At 43.3% G+C, this 18,771-nt stretch overlaps 1 protein-coding gene across 1 annotated transcript in view; it reads left to right on the plus strand.

Moving 5' to 3' along the window:
* Nucleotides 1-1,937: 1,937 nt before the first annotated feature.
* Nucleotides 1,938-18,771, plus strand: part of LOC134060585 (hepatocyte growth factor activator) — a 22,270-nt gene continuing 5,436 nt past the window's right edge. Inside the window, exons 1-10 of the mRNA XM_062517321.1 lie at nt 1,938-2,280; nt 2,449-2,512; nt 3,152-3,245; nt 5,910-5,983; nt 9,853-9,996; nt 10,460-10,591; nt 13,188-13,298; nt 13,511-13,685; nt 16,800-16,897; nt 18,061-18,322. Of these exons, the coding sequence (XP_062373305.1) occupies nt 2,152-2,280; nt 2,449-2,512; nt 3,152-3,245; nt 5,910-5,983; nt 9,853-9,996; nt 10,460-10,591; nt 13,188-13,298; nt 13,511-13,685; nt 16,800-16,897; nt 18,061-18,322 (1,283 nt within the window). The 5' untranslated portion in view covers nt 1,938-2,151. The remainder of the gene's footprint in view (nt 2,281-2,448; nt 2,513-3,151; nt 3,246-5,909; nt 5,984-9,852; nt 9,997-10,459; nt 10,592-13,187; nt 13,299-13,510; nt 13,686-16,799; nt 16,898-18,060; nt 18,323-18,771) is intronic.

Raw genomic sequence — 18,771 nt, forward strand, 5'->3', positions numbered from 1 at the left:
TATGCAATAATGATAATAACTACATGTTCTCATACTATTACAATAATAATATCCATAATTTGTCAAATATTCATTTTCATCATGTTTCATAAAAATGGGGTCAAATTGACCCCAATACCACCAACGTAACTATTTTTTTTACAGGACATTGGAAACATATTTTTGTGCAAATTTCATGTTTACTCTGTTGTACCCTTCAAATGAGGAAAAGTCATGAAACTTGAAGCAAAACAAAAAAAGTGAACCATATATTTTATGATGTTAAACACTGCTTGGGGTCAAATTGACCCCAAGGACAACATAAGGGTTAAATATTCCTAGAATTGTTGTAGAATTTCTATAAAAGAAAGCTTAAGATGTTGACCATGCTGTAAGCCGCTTTGGTTAGTGTCAGCCAAATGTAATGTAATGTAATGTAATGTAATAATCAGCACACTTGTTCCCTAAGCTCCCTGACCACACACATCTGAGTGGAGGTGTTGGGGCTTGGGACTGTTCATGCTGAAATGCCAGGCTGTGGACCCTGGTCTCAACACACACAGTCAAGTGTCAAAGCAAAAATGGCGGAGTGAAATAAGATGGCGTTTCACTTGGAAAGGGGGGGAAAAAAGTCAAAGTCGACATAAAAGGAAGATCCATAAACTTTTCATTCATTCCATGCCTATTCATGGGTTTCATCAGGTCATTTTCCACAGGTGTAGTAAATCAAGCAGATAGATTATGAATGCAGACTGCATAGCATGGTGCTTGATTAATACACCTGTCGAAAGGAACCTGATGAAACCCATGAATACTTTTCACATGCTCCAATGCTCCACACTGTCCAATGTATTCAGTACAGAAACATCCATGAATAGACTGCAGCGGGGACAGGGTATCAGGACCAAAGAAAGGGTTGGTATGAAATGGCACACCTTCTTTGACCTTTTCTCCTTCAACGAGGTCAGCGTACCTCAACATCAACTAACCAGATGACCATCTCAACAGACAAAATTATACCCTTTCAGCATTTAACTTCTTATAGCCTCCCATGCATGCAATACAGTAGCATCTGCAAGCAGCATTTAAAAGCCTTTGCTCAGGGTGTTTCTGTTGGGAGTGTTTGGACTTGTTCCTCAAAAGAGGGCGTTGGAGTAATTGTGCACAATATAGCTGTACATTTGCGCGGGCATGACACTTCCAAGACTCAATTCTTTTAGAAAAAAGAAGAAGAAGAAAAGAAAAACGTTGGCCTCTGAATCCTTTGATCCACGCTGAATAGGGGCAAACTCTTTTTCTTTTCTTCCATTCAAGACAGCTCTCACTCAAAAAGTCTTTAATAACGGAACAGCAAGCCCAGCTGTCCACCTGCCAATTCAGATTCCTACCTTTACCTGTCCTGCCTGCGAGCTGAGTGCATGCGCCATGGCGCGCGAACCGAAGGAGGGAAAAACAAGCTTTTGGATCAGAAGCGAGTTTCAAAGGGACCTGTTAAAATATTAACAACTTCACGCTATAAACCCAGCGTGAAGTTTCGGTACAGGGGACACGGTGCTGCTGTCGGCCGCTAGGGATTGGTTACTTATCAGCTGCAGGTTTGGTTCTTCGAATTCTGCGTGAAGTCGAGGTATACGTAGTCCTGCATCATGTCCATATAGAAGTTAAGTGATAGTCCTGCCTCGGCTCGTGTTAGGAATGTATGTGCCATGAGAACTGTGTGAGCTGTGTGTGTGTGTGTGTGTGTGTGTGTGTGTGTGTGTGTGTGTGTGTGTGTGTGTGTGTGTGTGTGTGTGTGTGTACAGGTGTGACACTGGAAAGAAAGGGAGGGTTCCGTTTGCATTATCACTGTTGTTTCCCACTATGTAATTAGAGTAAGTTAACATCCCCCCGAAGCGAAATCCATGCGCAACGCAGCAAAATAGGAGCTCTCCACTTTCAAGAGGAAATGTCTGCGGGCCAGCTGCTGCTTATCTAAACAGATTTTACACATTGTTTTTTTTTCTCCTCCGCGAAGGAGTTCCCCTCTAATGACGCAACTCTTGACATAATGCCACTTAAGGATTGTGTCACTCCGGGCGAATCCTGACGTTTTGGTTGCTTCACCAGCCAGTACATATCTTCAATAGCACAAGGATGAAATTCAAGTTTTACTGATTAGGAAGTTCGAGAGAGATGGGGAAGGATCATCAAACAAGTACTGTCTGGATACGTCTCCCAAACACCTGGGATCAAGCGTACCGATATTTAACAACGTCAATCTTCACGGTTATATTGTTACCTTGCGTATTCAGTTTACGAACGGTAAGTTGAACATTTGCATTAACTTTAAGAAGCATAACACTGCTTTTGTAATTGACATGTTGTCTACACATCTTTCCAACAACTGAGAACCCTTAGTCAGAAGAACCAAGAACTGACAAACCATGCAGTGTCGTTAGAAACTTTTTGTTCTATCACCTGTGTTTCCAGCGAATGGTTCCACCCGGTCACGATATAATACTAGCAAGAGATGCAGTAAAAGAGAGCCTCAAAGGTAAGTTACGTAGCCTAAAATCTGTCTCTCATGAATGCTAAATGCTTCTGTAACGCTACGTCGTTCTGTGCCTTGGCAGCGTTACGTGACGTTAACGTGTTCTGCAGGTGGGAAGTCTAATTGAAGTAGGCTCGCGGGAGTTCAGACATTTGCTCAGTTATCTACAAAGCAAAGTGCAACCCTTCCCGCCACACAACCATTGACTTCAGGTTAGGGCAAGATATAGTCAGGTGGTATTCTAGGCAAAAAAGAAATAGGTCTCAGAAATTCCATGTGAATTGTCGTTATTACTGATAAACAGCCTAATCATTTTGCTGGTTCAGTCTTGTTGCATTGTTGTGGCTTTTGTAGACCATGTTTTCTTACAAGATATTTCACAATGACATTCAATTATCACAAAAAAATATTGGGTAAGGTTTCAACAGGATATCAATCTGTGATGATCTAGAGATAACATTTTGGGAAACACATTAATCACAGTTTTTGCAGTCACCCAAACCAGGTGTGCAGTGCAGGATTGCTTCTTTGGCTTTAGGTTCAGCCCATGTGTTATCGTTTTATATGTGGAGAACTGCGTGTCCACGTGAAACGATCCTTTCACAAATCACATCTGAAAATAGTCTTCATTTATCCATGCAGTTCTCACCATTGATGGAAAGGAATGCAAATTTCCGTTCCGGCTCGGAGGGACCGTTTACCATCAGTGCATCTCGCTCAGCTCAACGAGGCCTTGGTAATTTACCCCTCACTCGCCACCCGCATCAGCTTCCCTTACCACACATTACACACACACACACACACACACACACACACACACACAGAGACACACACACAAGCACACACACACACTTGCACACATTCACACACGCACATGGGCACGCACACATTCTCACACACTTGCACACGCGCACACATACACAGACATGCACATACACATGCACACAAGCACGTGGACACACATTCACACACATTCACACATACACACACACACACACACACACACACACACACACACAAATGTATTCCAGAATTTCGATACATCCATGTGTGTCTCTCTCTGTCTCTCTCTCTCCATCTCTCACACACACACACACACACACACACACACACACACACACACACACACACACACACACACACACACACACACACACACACACACACACAAAGCTACACATGGACATACGCTCGCACACACACACATACACACACACACACACACACACACACACACACACACACAGAGTTTCGGCTACTCCACGACCACAAGACAGACAGGCTTGATCAAGATGAAGAAAGCCGGCAGGGAGATAAATGTGCGCTGATAACAGGCCGGTGCTTGAGTGGGTGTGGTGACACATGAGCAATTCAGCCGCTCGCTCTCCCCTCCTACTCATAGCGTGAGAGCACACCAGACCAGAGTGAGCTTACTACACTACTTACTGCTGTTTATACCCCCCGTTTATATGAGGGGGTCGACGGCCACTAGGAGTACTGTTTAAAGAGACGAAATGATGGTTTACATGAATTGGAGTGTGTTTGTGTATGTGTATGTAAATGTGTATGTGTGTGTGTGTGTGTGTGTGTGTGTGTGTGTGTGTGTGTGTGTACACACCTGAAGGTGTGTATTGTGTGATGTTTGTGTGTGTGTATGTGTCTGTGTGTGTGTGACAGAGAGTTTACGCCTATGTTAGTATCTGTATATCAGTGTCTCTGTGTGTGTGTCTATGTGTATTTATGTGTGTGTGTGTGTGTGTGTGTGTACACACCTGAAGGTGTGTATTGTGTGATGTTTGTGTGTGTGTATGTGTCTGTGTGTGTGTGACAGAGAGTTTACGCCTATGTTAGTATCTGTATATCAGTGTCTCTGTGTGTGTGTCTATGTGTATTTATGTGTGTGTGTGTGTGTGTGTGTGTGTGTGTGTGTCTCTGTGTGTCTCTGTGTGTGTGTGCGCATGCAATGAAAGTGTTATGCTTGTGTGTGTGTTTTTAGATGTATATGTGTGTGTGTATGTGTGTGTGTGTGTGTGTGTGAGTGAGTGTGTTCATGGCTGTGTTAGTGTATGTGTGTATGTCTGTGTGTGTGTGTGTTGTGCCATTCCACTATCGCAAAATATTGGATAAAGTTACAACAGTATATCAGTCCATGATGAGAGATCAAACATTAATCCCACTTCAGTTTTTGCAGTCACCCACCACATGAGCATGCAAGTGTGTGTGTACACACCTGTTTGTGTGCATGTGCGTGCATGATTCATTCACAAGTGAGTTTTTGTCACCCTTGAATGCTTAGTTGCTCTTGAATAAGATCTGGATTTTTCTTATAGTGTGCTCACTAATGGCCAAGATCACATATCAGCTTTTTCAAGTGTAACCCAATCAGCTGTGGAGCGTTGTTTCCCTTCCCTCTCTGGAGTCTCTTTGTTGTATGTGTGTGTGTGTGTGTGTGTGTGTGTGTATATGTGTGTGTGCGTGTGAGTCTCTTTGTTGTGGGTGCCCTAACCTGTCAAAGTCTGACTTTGCTTTTCACCAGCAGTTGCATTGTATGTTTGTTTCATGTGTGTGTAGTTATTTAGTGAACATGTGTGTGTGTGTGTGTGTGTGTGTGTGTGTGTGTGTGTGTGTGTGTGTGTGTGTGTGTGTGTGTGTGTGCATCAGCCAAAGAAAGAAATGACATAGGAGAGATGCGCATACACAAAGGAGAAAGACAGAGAGAGAGAGAGAGAGAGAGAATGTGTGTCTTTCTGTGTGTGTGTGTTTGTGTGTGTGTGTGTGTGTGTGTGTGTGTGTGTGTCTCAGTTGCTCAGCAGCGCACAGGTGGTATGAGACTGATCGGATGCAGTGATAGATATTGGTATCTCGGTGGGTAGTCTGTGTGTGTGATTTGTGTTTGTCTTGTATGCTGGCCAAAAGATACTGTATGTCTGTAGTTGGTGTTCGTGTGTGTGTGTGTGTGTGTGTGTGTGTGTGTGTGTGTGGGCCATGCATACGTAATGGAAGATAGCTCTGTAGGTGGTGCATGTGCATGCATAGGCCTCTAAGTGTGTGTGTACAAGTGTGTGCATGTGTGTGTGTGTGTGTGTGTGTGTCCAAGGCTGCATATGTGTGTGTTTGTGGGTGCGAGCCTGCATATGGGTGTGTGTGCGTGTGTGTGTATGTGTGTGTTTGTGTGTTTGTGTGTGTGTGTGTGTGTGTGTGTGTGTGTGTGTGTGTGTGTGTGTGTGTGTGTGTGTGTGTGTGTGTGTGTGTGTGTGTGTGTGTGTGTGTGTGTGTGTGTGAAAGTCTGCATGCCTCTGAGACGATGTAAGCTCAGCCTTGCAGCACTATCTTTTGTGATTTGGGACTGCAGCAACAGTTACACTTGTCTCAGGAATGCCTTGTTGCCTTCTCTCTGTAGGTGCTCCCTCACACACAACTTTGACAGAGATGGCCACTGGGGATACTGCGTTACTGAGAATGACCACCCCAACGGTAGGGTCACAGCTTAAGTAATAAAATATACTATTATCTGCAGATTATGTATTGATCTATGAGGTTACACGGGAGCAGTTGATATTAATACGGTTTTGTTTCTTTTAACTTGCATAAAACACTGTTTGCGGCTTATACACAATGCGGCTTATACACAGGAAATTACTGTGAACATATTCAAAGGTGTAAGTAGTTGGAACCAAAAATGTCCACATTTTCAGTGTCACTTGGATAGCCCAGTTTTGACATATTGTCACTAGGACACTATGTGACAATTTAAAGCGAAATCAGTCGCTTTGCGCACAACGTTATTTTGAGAAAATCAACAATAACAAACTTCCGGGTTAAAATGTTTCACGTTTTCGCATATTTCGACAGTATACAGTCTACAGTTTCATATCGTGAACGCATTTCACAGAAAAACATGTTTTGACTGTTAAACTCGGCGAAGATTTAACACATTTACTGTCATTCCCGTTGTCCACGCGCCGCTTAAAATGGTGATTTCTCCTCTTCTGGCATATCGTAACAGGAGAACCATGTCAACTTTGTGGTTATCTTAGCGATAGTTTGTGTAATACCCTCGATATACATCGTTGGAAAGCTTAGTTTATGGCCGTTCACGTGAGCGCAATAACTTAATTTAGTCAATTTTACCGAAGCGACTGGTTTCGCTTTGCAGAGTCACCTATAATCAACGTCCTCAAATTAGAATACGCTTTTAGAGAAAGATAGTCATTACGGGTCAAGAGTGAACAGCGACTTCTGTGACAAGAGAGTCAACCTATTGTTAATGTGCGTGACAAGTGAGGTTTCTAGGTAGTTTGGATATCACCAGACTAAGCTCAATCTTGACTCTGATGAAGACGTTTGTAATGTCGAAACATTAGTCATGTTTTGCACCTTTTAAATTAAATCTTAAAGAAGACATCTGTGTCGCACCGGCATTCCTCTTTTTTACGCTCAATCTTTTAAGATTGAGCTTTAGTCTGTGGAGTGTGCGCTGCATTTCTACTGCACAAGAGGCATGATCAATGGTCATAGTTCATATGTCTGTCTACGCATTTGGATAGTCCTTCAACCAATCAGACCAATGATCCAGCCAGGTGCGCCTGGTGGATAAGCCAGTTTGTGATTGGTTCCAGCAAACATGGCCAGGAAGCAGGAGAGATAAACGTTCAGGTTTCCAGCCTGAGCTTCAGGGAGAAATCCAGTCACCAGCAGATTGAGCTGAGTTTACCCAGCCAAGATTTTAGGTTGATATTGTATACGAACAGTTTCAGAAATGGCCATTTAGATAAACATTGACGATTGAAATTGCTTATAAATGCTTTTATTATAGCATCCAACATGCAACAATAGCGTTGGTGTGAGTCTTGGAGAATGCAATGGCAGCATAGACTGAAGTTTACCTCACATTGACAGACTTGTTCTTGAAAGATTGTAGTCTTTTAACTAATGGCCCTCATTTAAGCTTTACTCAAAAGACTACAATCTTTCAGGAATTTCCCCCCAATCGTGTCAAAGTCTGTCAGTGTAAGATAGGCTTTAAGGTCGTGGCTTTGCCTCTCTCAGTGCCTGGTCGGTGCTCTGAACAGTGGACCTGACGATCCTCTCTGATTCCTCCCAGATGTGGTCTTTTGGAGCTCTGTTGCCTCAGTCAACAATGCATGCACGCACACGCACACACACACATTCACACACGCACACCAGCACTCACGCATGCACACACACACACACACACACACACACACACACACACAAACACACACTCATGCATACAGACAGACAGACAGACACACACACACACACACACACACACACACACACACACACTCATGCACACAGACACGTACACTCATGCACACAGACACGTACACTCATGCACACACGCACACCAGCACACACGCACACACTTACACACCCACACACACACATACACACTCATGGACATACACACATACACGCACACATGCACATGCACACGCAGATGTACACGCACACACACACGGAAGCACACACACTGGCACATAGACATGTGCACACGCACACATGCATGCACACACATACACGTACACACACACACACACACACACACACACACAAACACACACACATACACGCAGTCATGCACACAGACACGCACACTCACACATCCACACACTCACGCACACACACATTCATGAACTCAGACACACACAGTCATGCACACTCACACATACACTCACGCACACTCACACACTATTACACATAAACATGCCAGCGCACGCGCACACACACACACACACACTCACACACGCGCGTGCATAGATAGTTACATACTACATAGATTTACACACACCCCAAAAAAAAAACCAAAACACACACGTACACACACACACACACTTTTGTCCCGAAACCCATCAGGTCCCTGCTTCTTTCCTAAATGTCCTCTGGCCGTAGATCAGTTAGCACCTGAACCATCTTACGTTTCTGTGTCGTTGCGATAAGATCTCTCCTCTGAAGCACACTGCGCTGGAGACTTGCTCTTTTCATCTCATGCCAGTTGTGTTCTCGCAGGCCCTTTGAAGCGCTGTATTGTTAAAAGTCCACATCGGCATCTTCATGTAATTTGCACAAAGTGTCCTGTGGTTATTGTTACATCGATCCCACTGCCTGTTAACCCGTAAAAGCAGCTTTGCGCCAGGGAAAATGTTAACTATTCAGACAGATTTGAATAAAACTAGTCACTATAATTGTGGTGTCTCTTGTTTTGTAGCAATTTATTGACCATGGTATGAATATTTTAATCATTAGAATAAAAAAAAAACTCCAGTTGAGTTTGGGTAAATAATCGAAAGGTACATTTTGTAGATGCTTTTGAAATCTAATCGTCATTTAGATATTCATTGGCCAACTCATTGGCCGGGTTTCCCAAATTCGTTGAGAAGCTCTTAAGTGCCAAGAACTTCTTAGGAGCGAGGAAGTTCTTAGCACTTAAAGGGATATTCCGCCATTTTTGGAAATACGCTCATTTTCCACCTCCCCTCGAGCAAAACAATCGATATTTACCTTGTTCCCGTTCATCCAGCCATTCTGTGAGTCTGGCGATACAACTTTTAGCTTCAGCCTAGCATAGATCACTGAATCGGATTAGACCATTAGCTTCTCGCCTGCTAGCTTCATGTTTAAAAGTGACTAAGATTTCTGATAATTTTCCCATTTAAAACGTGTCTCCTCTCAAGTTAGAAAGTGCAATAAGACCAACTGAAAATGAAACCTGGCGTTTTTCTAGGCTGATTTGACATGGAACTACACTCTCATCTGGCGTAATAATCAAGGCAACTTGCAAACGTACCATAGGCGCAGTGATATCGTACGCAGCATCTGAAAATAGTCCCCATAGACATCAAGCAGTAGTAGTGCCAGTAGCTGCAAGTTGCCTTGATTATTACGCCAGATGAGAATGTAGTTCCATGTCAAATCAGCCTAGAAAAACAGCAGGTTTCATTTTCAGTTGGTCTTATTGCACTTTCTAACTTGAGAGGACACACGTTTTAAATGGGAAAATTACCAGAAATATTAGTCACTTTTAAACATGAAGCTAGCAGGCGAGAGGCTAATGGTCTAATCCGATTCAATGATCTATGCTAGGCTGAAGCTAAAAGTTGTATCGCCAGACTCACAGAATGGCTGGATGAACGGGAACAAGGTAAATATCGATTGTTTTGCTCGAGGGAAGGTGGAAAATGAGCGTATTTCCACAAATGGCGGAATATCCCTTTAAGAGCTTCTTAACGAATCTGGGAAACTCGGCCATTGTTTTTTTCATTGCTTGTTTCTTTCATTGCATTGTTTTTTTTTTCATTTTCTCGTCCTTCTCTTTGCAGAGATCAGGCCTGTGTCCAGACGCGAGCCAGACCCATGCGCTGGCCAGCCATGCTGGAACGGCGGCCTGTGCACCAGCATCCCACACAAGCGCACGTTTGAATGCACCTGTCCGGAGGGATTCTCGGGCAGACGATGTGAAGAGAGTGAGTAAAACTGACCCTGGATTAGCCCGGATTGATCAATCTCTGAATCAGAGTTCTCCAAGTACCTGAGGGAAATCATACTTCTATTGTCTCCAGTACACAAGGACACTTTCATGAATTTAATTTTATGGGTTTTTTTTTCTCATTTTATTTAAATATATCCCAAAAGAGGTACCGATAGATAAAAAAAAAAGAAGAATTTTTTTTTTTCCCAAGGCCAAGAGTTGACTCAATGAGAAAATGTGACATTGTGTGCCTTTGTGGTAAAGTTACGAAAGTAAATTTGTCAGTTGTATTGGAAAGGTCACTCCAAATCAAATCAAATCAAATCAGATCTATCATTGACAATCTTTACGGAGTGCAAGCTGTCATCTGACATTAGCCCTTGTTCTCTGTCACAAAATCACATTCTTCCTATCTCTCTCTCTCTCTCTCTCTCTCTCTCTCTCTCTCTGGTTGACAGGGAAGTGCTTCGAGGAGACACACCTGCGTTACTATGACTCGGGAGAGTCCTGGGGTCGGATCGCCAACCGTTTGGTGGAGCAGTGCTCTTGTCTGGACGGCAAAACGCTCTGTGAGCGGATACGGTACACAGGTGCGAGAGAGGCTCGGCATTCAGATTTGTTTTGTTGCTTAGTTAGTTTGTGTGTGTGTTTGTGTGTGTTTGTTTCTTTGTTTGTTTGTGTTTTGGAGGCTACAGATTTTCCCTTTGTACATTACTCAACATTTCCCCGCTTTTACGTAAACGCTGAATCTTTCTGAGCTTTTGGACATTTTACTGTAAACACTTGATCCATGGGTTTATTCATTTTTTTATTTTTTATTTTTTTAACCTTATCAAGGATTGTTGACTGACTCATTGCAATCCTTGAATAGAGGTACTTAAGTGAAGGTCTAAACATCGTCATGCTTCGAGGCACTGTAAAGTCTTTTCTTAATACTCCTACGAAGTGTAACGCAATTTTCCGGCACATTCCTTAACTTAACTTGCATTCGAGGCTTTTTGGACCTTTGTGCTCCCCGTACACCTTTCTTCTGTCCAGGTCCAAATGTGAGAGATAAATATGAGAGACAAAATGTGTGTAGGAGTCCACTAGCCACTAGTGCCGCATGTTCTCTCTCGATCATTTTGTTCTTTTTCCCCATTTGCATGCTTGACCTTGCATCACTTAAAGAATGAGATGACAGACAATGGGATTTAAACCAATGGCAGCGGATGAGGCGTTGTGACTCACACATGTTGTCCTCATAACACTGATGAAGTGACTGTGTTATGAAAGAAGCCAAGCGAGCTCTGTGTCTGCAAATGCTGTCATGGCTTTAGAATCTTCAAAGGGATTCATCAGAGGAGAGTCAAATTGGATGCCAAGTGCTCTATGCTTATAGCCTTTGATGATTGCATTTATCCAAATGGAGTGTAAAATCATGCTAAGGATGTATATATTACTTGGTATCCCCGGGGTTTGTAGTTAGGACCTTTGTTGGTATGAGACATTTTGCTCTTTTAGATTTCCCCATTAAACTTTAGAGTGTGATTTAAGTCACACTCTAATGTGACTTGAATGACTTATAATGGCTTCAAGCTGCATTGTGATGCACACTGACTTGCAATATGGAGAATGGCGTTGCATGCCCAAAACTCCTGGTATTGCTCTATCATGTGAAGTTGTTATCACAGATAGGAGCATGAAGGCCGGCGCCCACCGGACACGGCGTTCTGCGGTCTGGGCTTGACTCGCAGGATTTTAGAATAGTTTTCTACCTCTGTGTGGCTGCTGTGCGGCAGACGTTTCCAGTGGGCTTTGCTCCATTGAAAACAATGGAGTTCTAATTTGTTTACTGTCGCGGCGTGTCCGATGGGCGCCTGGCTTGACCCTTTTTTTTTCAGTTTTAGACGAATTGGGTGCTCCCGTAGCGCTATTTGGGCAGTTGGGCATCTGGTATGAGGGAGCCTGTATTGTGTTACTTTAAGAGTGTGATTACATGGACCCACATAATGCAAAGTGCCTTCTTTGCTAGTTTGCACATCCCTTCAGTGAGGAGTCGCCAAATTAAAATCGATTCCTCAGGAGTCATTCCAGAATTAATTTGTAAAGTTCTAGAATTTACATTAACTGCCACTCTGAATGCTCATGTGAGTTCATTATGAAATGGAACCCTCAGTTGGTTACTTTTTAATCGCATATCTGACAATCATACTCCAAAAAGGTTTAACAGGCCCAGCCTGCACCCAGAAAGGGATCATAAAGCTTCCCACATTCAATAGCTCTTCGGAGACCATGATGTCTCTTCGCAGACTGCATTACATTTTACCACATCAGAACAGGACACCAGACATTAGATACTGATCGACTCTGACAAGAGGCCATCAGAGGATTCACATCAGCGCACCCTCCCTGTCTGAAATGCTTTTATGAATGTACGCCATTCTCTCAGGAGGGGAGGGGCTAATAAAGAGCCTTCATTCACATGGATAATTCGTTCAAGCTGAGCGTATTTACGGGAACTGGAGCCATCAGGAACCAAATACCCCCTAGTGGTGTGTGTCTCAGTCCTATCACCTTACTTGTTTTTGTCAACCTGCAAAAACACACTGGACATGATGGGACTTTATGAACTCAGTGACTGTCAAAACAAAACAAGGCAAAAGAAAGAAGGAGGAAAAAAAGAAATCCCAGATCAGTGCCAACTTTTTAAAGTGCTGCTGAGAGTAGTTTATTTTATGCGATGATTGATTATAGAGACTGACATTACTTTTATTAGTGTGATGGCTCAGTGATTGATTGGCTTTGCCTTGCATAATGGGCCTCTTCTAAGTTTGAAGCTGCAGACACTGCACAAAAGGGACAAGGAGCTCATAACTTAAATGGAGCTCACTGCATGCTTTTGTTTTATTCATTTATTGATGTGGTGTCTATGCTCCATAAAGATTTGTGAGTGTACGAGTGAGTAAGCAAGAGAGAGAGAAAGGGAGAAAGTGTGTGTGTGTGTGTGTGTGTGTGTGTGTGTGTGTGTGTGTGTGTGTGTGTGTGTGTGTGTGTGTATAAAGTCAGCTCAAATTCAGAGCTAATTGTTATATGTAAAGGATAGTGTACCAAGTACAATGAATTATTATTATGTGTATGTGTGTATGTGTGTGTGTGTGTGTGTGTGTGTGTGTGTGTGTGTGTGTGTGTGTGTGTGTGTTTCAGCCTGTTCCTGGAACCCGTGTGAGAATGAGGGTACATGTCGAATGATCGAGGACACTGGGGAAGAGGTGTGTGCCTGCCGGTCAGGATACAGTGGACCCTTCTGCAGTATCGGTGAGCAAAAATAAACACACACACACACACACACACACACACACACACACACACACAGACTTTCTTTTTCTTTCTTTTCTCTCTCTCCCTGTCTCTTTGTACACATACACTTGCTCTCTCTCACTCTTTCATATCTAACAGTCTCTCCACCCCTTGTTCTTTCTTTCTCTCTCTTTCTCTCTCTCTTGCTCTCTCTGTCCGACCCTGGGTAGTCCCTGACTCCCGGTGTTACCAGGGCAACGGGGCGGACTACAGGGGCGTGGCCAACACCACCAAGTCAGGGACAACCTGCCTGCCCTGGAACTCCGACCTGCTGTTCGACGAGCTCAGCCTGGACAGGGCAAAGGACAAGGACCTCACGGGGCTGGGAGAACACGCCTTTTGCAGGTGGGTACAGCAGGCCCTGGAACATGTAGGATCCACATAGTGTGTGTGTGTGTGTGTGTGTGTGTGTGTGTGTGTGTGTGTGTGCGCGTGTGTCTGTGTGTACGTGTGTTTGTGTGTGTGTGTGTGTGTGTGTGTGCGTGCCTGTGTGCGTGCCTGCGTGCGTGTAAATTAATATGTGTGTGTGTGTGTGGGTGTGTGTGTGTGTGTGTGTGTGTGTGTGTGTGTGTGTGTGTGTATGTGTGTGTGCACGCGATATAAGGCAATTAATTGAATAATACAGAAAGACATAATGGAGCATTCACTTATAGAAATAGGTGATTATTATTGCTCAATTTTTAATTAGAATATGTCAGCAATATCACACATCAAACAGGCCCCATGTATGACTGCAGGGCATGCTGATAGCTAATTGTGTGCATGTCAGTTTTGATGGCATGCTATTACTTTTCCGAAACACTAGATCTACAATTTTTATGCATTTTCATATTTAAATATATATATCTCCAAGTAATTTCATTTCAGTGGAACACAATTGAGTAACATAACTTATTGAAGTTTTCAAAAATGAATTTATAGCATTTTGGGAAAGAGCTCTTCATATATAATGCATCATAACATGTATCATTATCCACAATGATCTGCAAATCATTACACGGAACTACATGCTATTGCAGACTTGCTATTATGTCTGATCACAAAGCGTAACATGCATCATTAGACGCATATGACTACTGACGCATGTTGCTACATTACAACGCCTGTTGAAGCTGGCAGAGCTTTTGGGATTTGGAGTAACAAGCGATAATGGCATTATGTACACACACCTATGTACACACATTTCTGGAATAAGTATTGCCTATGTCGGCCTATTCTACATAATGTCTAGAAAGAAAAATGTCAAACCTTGAGTCTCGGTATAAAGATTTGTTTTGTAAACCCTCTAGACCCTCCAGAGCTAATGATTGATAGTACTGACAATCAATCAGCCAGGCTAGTACAGTCTCCACTCTCCACACCTAAACTCCAATTGCGTTCTCTGCCCACCCCAAACTAGTGTAAAGGGCCGTTAAAACCGTGCTCGCACATGTCGGGGAGTTTATGTGGGTGCACAAGTTACGTAAACAAATACCAGGTGCTCGGAGATCTGAGACAAATTAGGCATTAGGCTGATCATCACACACACAGAGAGGCAGCATTAGGCCCGAAGGCCAGATTGACATATTGATGCTAAAAGTGCTGAGTGAGGACTTTGGGTTTTATGGGTCAGAAAACGGAGCGGACGGGAACATGCCAGCTGCCCTCCCTCTGGGCACAACAAGGCGGTGTTGCCTGATTGGGTTGACTGATTTCCGCCCAATCGCCCCGCCGTCTTCAGCAAAAAAATGATGCCCGATGACGTTTTTCTCATAGAGAACCACATTGAACTCAACATGTTATTTACCCGCCTACTGCTTATTTTCCCCCGCCGAACGATGTAAAAAGAAGCCCAATCGGGCAGGTACCCGCCCAATCTGGCAACTACAGTATGACAGCAGGACATAATCAGAGGGCAAAGATTTATGAGCTACAAACTCCCAAGAGAGTTGTGAACAATTATTTGTTTATTTGCACTGGATTTGGTTTGGATCTGGTTGCAAGGAAAGTTCTGGAAAGCAGTTGCGCAAAGGCTTTGGAGCTTACTTTGGAAAAGTCAAACTGAGTAGTTTGAATTGATGTGTGATACTATTAGTCCACCATCCTCACCAGCCACAATTGTGGTTTGTGCGACCTTTTCCGCAAACCTTGAGCTGAAATATAAATTCCTTTTCGTATTAGTTTTATTTGGTATTTAACATGTGCTTGCAAGATGTCTTCTCCAGAAAGTGCTGTTGAGCCACCAGAAAACTGATCTGAGCTGAGATAAAGTAGTTCAGATCCAAAATCATGAGTCTGAAGTCTTCACCAAAAAACTGGCAATCTGACAGCACTAACCTTTAGAGCCAAATATCACGAAGCATTCGAGCCAACAAGCAGCAGTCTGGTGAAGGTTGAATATGTCTGAACAGGTTAAATCATAAAATTGTGGGTGTGTAATGTCAATTTCACCAGCCTGTAGCTGCAGAGTAAACGTCTACTGTAACAGAGCCAAGCTCTGCTGCAACTACTGTTACTGTTACTGTTTTTATAGCCATTCGCTCTGTACACCTCATTAAAGGAGACTTTCGTTCATAGAGTAGATCTCTGTTTCTCGAGTTCACCGAGTTCTGACGACTTTAAGGTAAAGGTGACATTAGATATGGTGGACTGGGGGAAGAAGAGGTAAGGGAAAACGAAACTTGTCTCATTGTCACGAGGGCGAGGTGTATATGTTTGGCTGTTGAGTTGTAATATCAACAATCTCTTTTCAGAATTCAAATTCATCCTTCAAACAGCTAAAATAACATGCATTTATTGCATGCAACATGCATTTATTTTCTAGTATCTCTCCTACACATCTTTTCTCAGTGTCACAATAAATACCAAAAGTGTTTAGTCGAAAGTGCAGACATGAAGTAAACAATAATACAATGGCATGATAATATAAGACTAGAAGAGTCATTACCAAGTTTGCCAAGTGATATAAATGGTGGGAGCTGAAATGGCCTTGGTCTGCTAACATGTCCCTTAAAGGAGAGTTCTGGCTACAGTGCTAAACTCTGGGGGGGCATGTTGTTCATGAGCCCCCATGTTAATGCCCCCAGAGTGTAGCACTGTTTCCGATGGTTGTAGGATTCCATTCTTCATCACCGCCTTACGCCCACAAGCTTCCATTACACTAACATCGCCTTCACTACTGCTGCTGTTGCGGCCTCTAATAACAGCATAGCATACCATGAGTTCCATTTAGTCCTACATAAACTATGCACTGTGTAAACTGTTGGTGAAATGACATTGGATGCTATTGGCGTAGTTGATATAAGTGTCAGTACCAAATACTTTGCAAGGGTAGTAACTTGTTAGCGCAGCCTACTGTTACTATGGTTACACTGTTACCTAGGATCTAGGATGCTGCTGGTGTAACTGATGTGAGTAGTGTGTAATATTGACATAGGCGGTTATGTGAAGTTTAAACTGTTTTTTTTTTTGTTGTTGCAGGAATCCTGATAAGGACGGCATGCCGTGGTGTTACATGATGCAAGACGGAGCTGTGTCCTGGGAATACTGTGACATTCCTGCCTGCTTCAGACGCCCCAGTGAGTAACCCAGGATCCTGGCAGACACACACACACACACACACACACACACACACACACACATCCATGCACCCATACACGCACGCATGGACAAACACAAGCACAGACACACAAACATACACTCACACACACACCCATGCACGTATTGCTCGTGCACACATGCACGCACACACACACACAGACACACACACACACACACACACACATACACACACACACACACACACACACACACACACATACGCACACACACACACACACATACACTCATATGTAATTTCACATTCCTTCGTCTCATTCAGTTTTCACTGTAGCTCTGTGTGTTTCATAACCTTATAAATCATACCTAACATTTGTGCTTTGCTGGCATTTATGAGACTAACAGCATGTATCTGCCGTATACCACCATCCTTCATGCATTATTACTTAATTAACGTGATACACTGATGTCTCTTAGTTGAAAGCAAATCAACTAAATATACAATTTATGATTAAACCATAAATCATGATTTGAAGAAAATAACACTATCTGGTGACAGCTTTTTGATTGTAAATAACAGGTTTGTTTATTACTTTGGCTATGCCAGGAAAAGGGTTATAATTCAGTGTGCTGTCCTTCTGTCACCTCACATAAACTCTATCGCACTGTATGGCGTAATCGACCATATAATGTGAAGACTTCACAGTCCAACAAAATGTTTAGCAGCCCTGTATGTGTGGTACACTTCAGGGTTTCCCACTCCCCCTGTGTCACTATGTTATTGATTGTTTGTTTTTCTCACCACTTTTGTCCTCATTGGTTATTCAGAGCATACGAAACAAACAACATACCAATATGTGTATATAAAAGGTGCTTTGGTAATGGGGGTGTGAAACAAAGCAAGGCCAGGTCTTACAAATATTATAACAAGCTGCAGAATCTACATACAGCTGTGTTATATCAAGATCAGGAGGAAAATACCCATACATGAAAAAAGTATCCATGCAAAAAACATCCCTTTGTTACAATGATCTCTCTCTCTCTCACACACACACACACACACACACACACACGCACACACACACACACACACACACACACACACAAATACGCGTCCACATTCAAACCAACCATTTGACGATTACGACCCATCATTTCTCCCTGTACTGTATGTCTCTGGCAGCATCCAGGCGAGTCCTCCCTCCGCCCCCGAAACCAGCTCCCAGCCCCACCAATCCTCTCAGGCCCCTGCGGCCCATCCGACCCAACAAGTGCGGGACGCGGCACAAGAAGCGAATCCCGCGCGGCCGGATCCTGGGCGGCACATCGGCGCTGCCAGGCTCGCATCCCTGGATGGCCGGCATTTATATCGGGGACGAGTTCTGTGGGGGCACTTTGATACACGCCTGCTGGGTGGTGTCAGCCGCGCACTGCTTCTTCCGCAAGTATGTACTACTTTTACCACTACTACCTCTACCACTGCTGCCTCTACTGATAGTGTGTACTACCTCTATTGCTAGCATGTACTACTTCTACCACTACTACCTCTATTGATAGTATTACCTTCTACCTCTACTGCTAGCATGTTCTACTTCCACCACTACTACCTCTACTGATAGTGTTTACTACTTTTACCACTAACTGCCTCTACCACTATACAGTCTTTACGGCATGTACTACGTGATACATGATAGTATGTACTACTTATATTGCTAGCATGTACTACTTCTACCACTACTGCTTCTACTGATAGTGTGTACTACCTCTATTGCTAGCATGTACTACTTCCATCACTACTGCCTCTACTGATAGTGTGTACTACCTCTACTGATAGTGTGTACTACCTCTAGTGTACTACCTCTATAATTGCTAGCATGTACTACCTCTATTGCCA

The sequence above is a fragment of the Sardina pilchardus genome, chromosome 16 (genome assembly GCF_963854185.1).
Source record: "Sardina pilchardus chromosome 16, fSarPil1.1, whole genome shotgun sequence".
Taxonomy (NCBI): Eukaryota; Metazoa; Chordata; class Actinopteri; order Clupeiformes; family Clupeidae; genus Sardina; species Sardina pilchardus.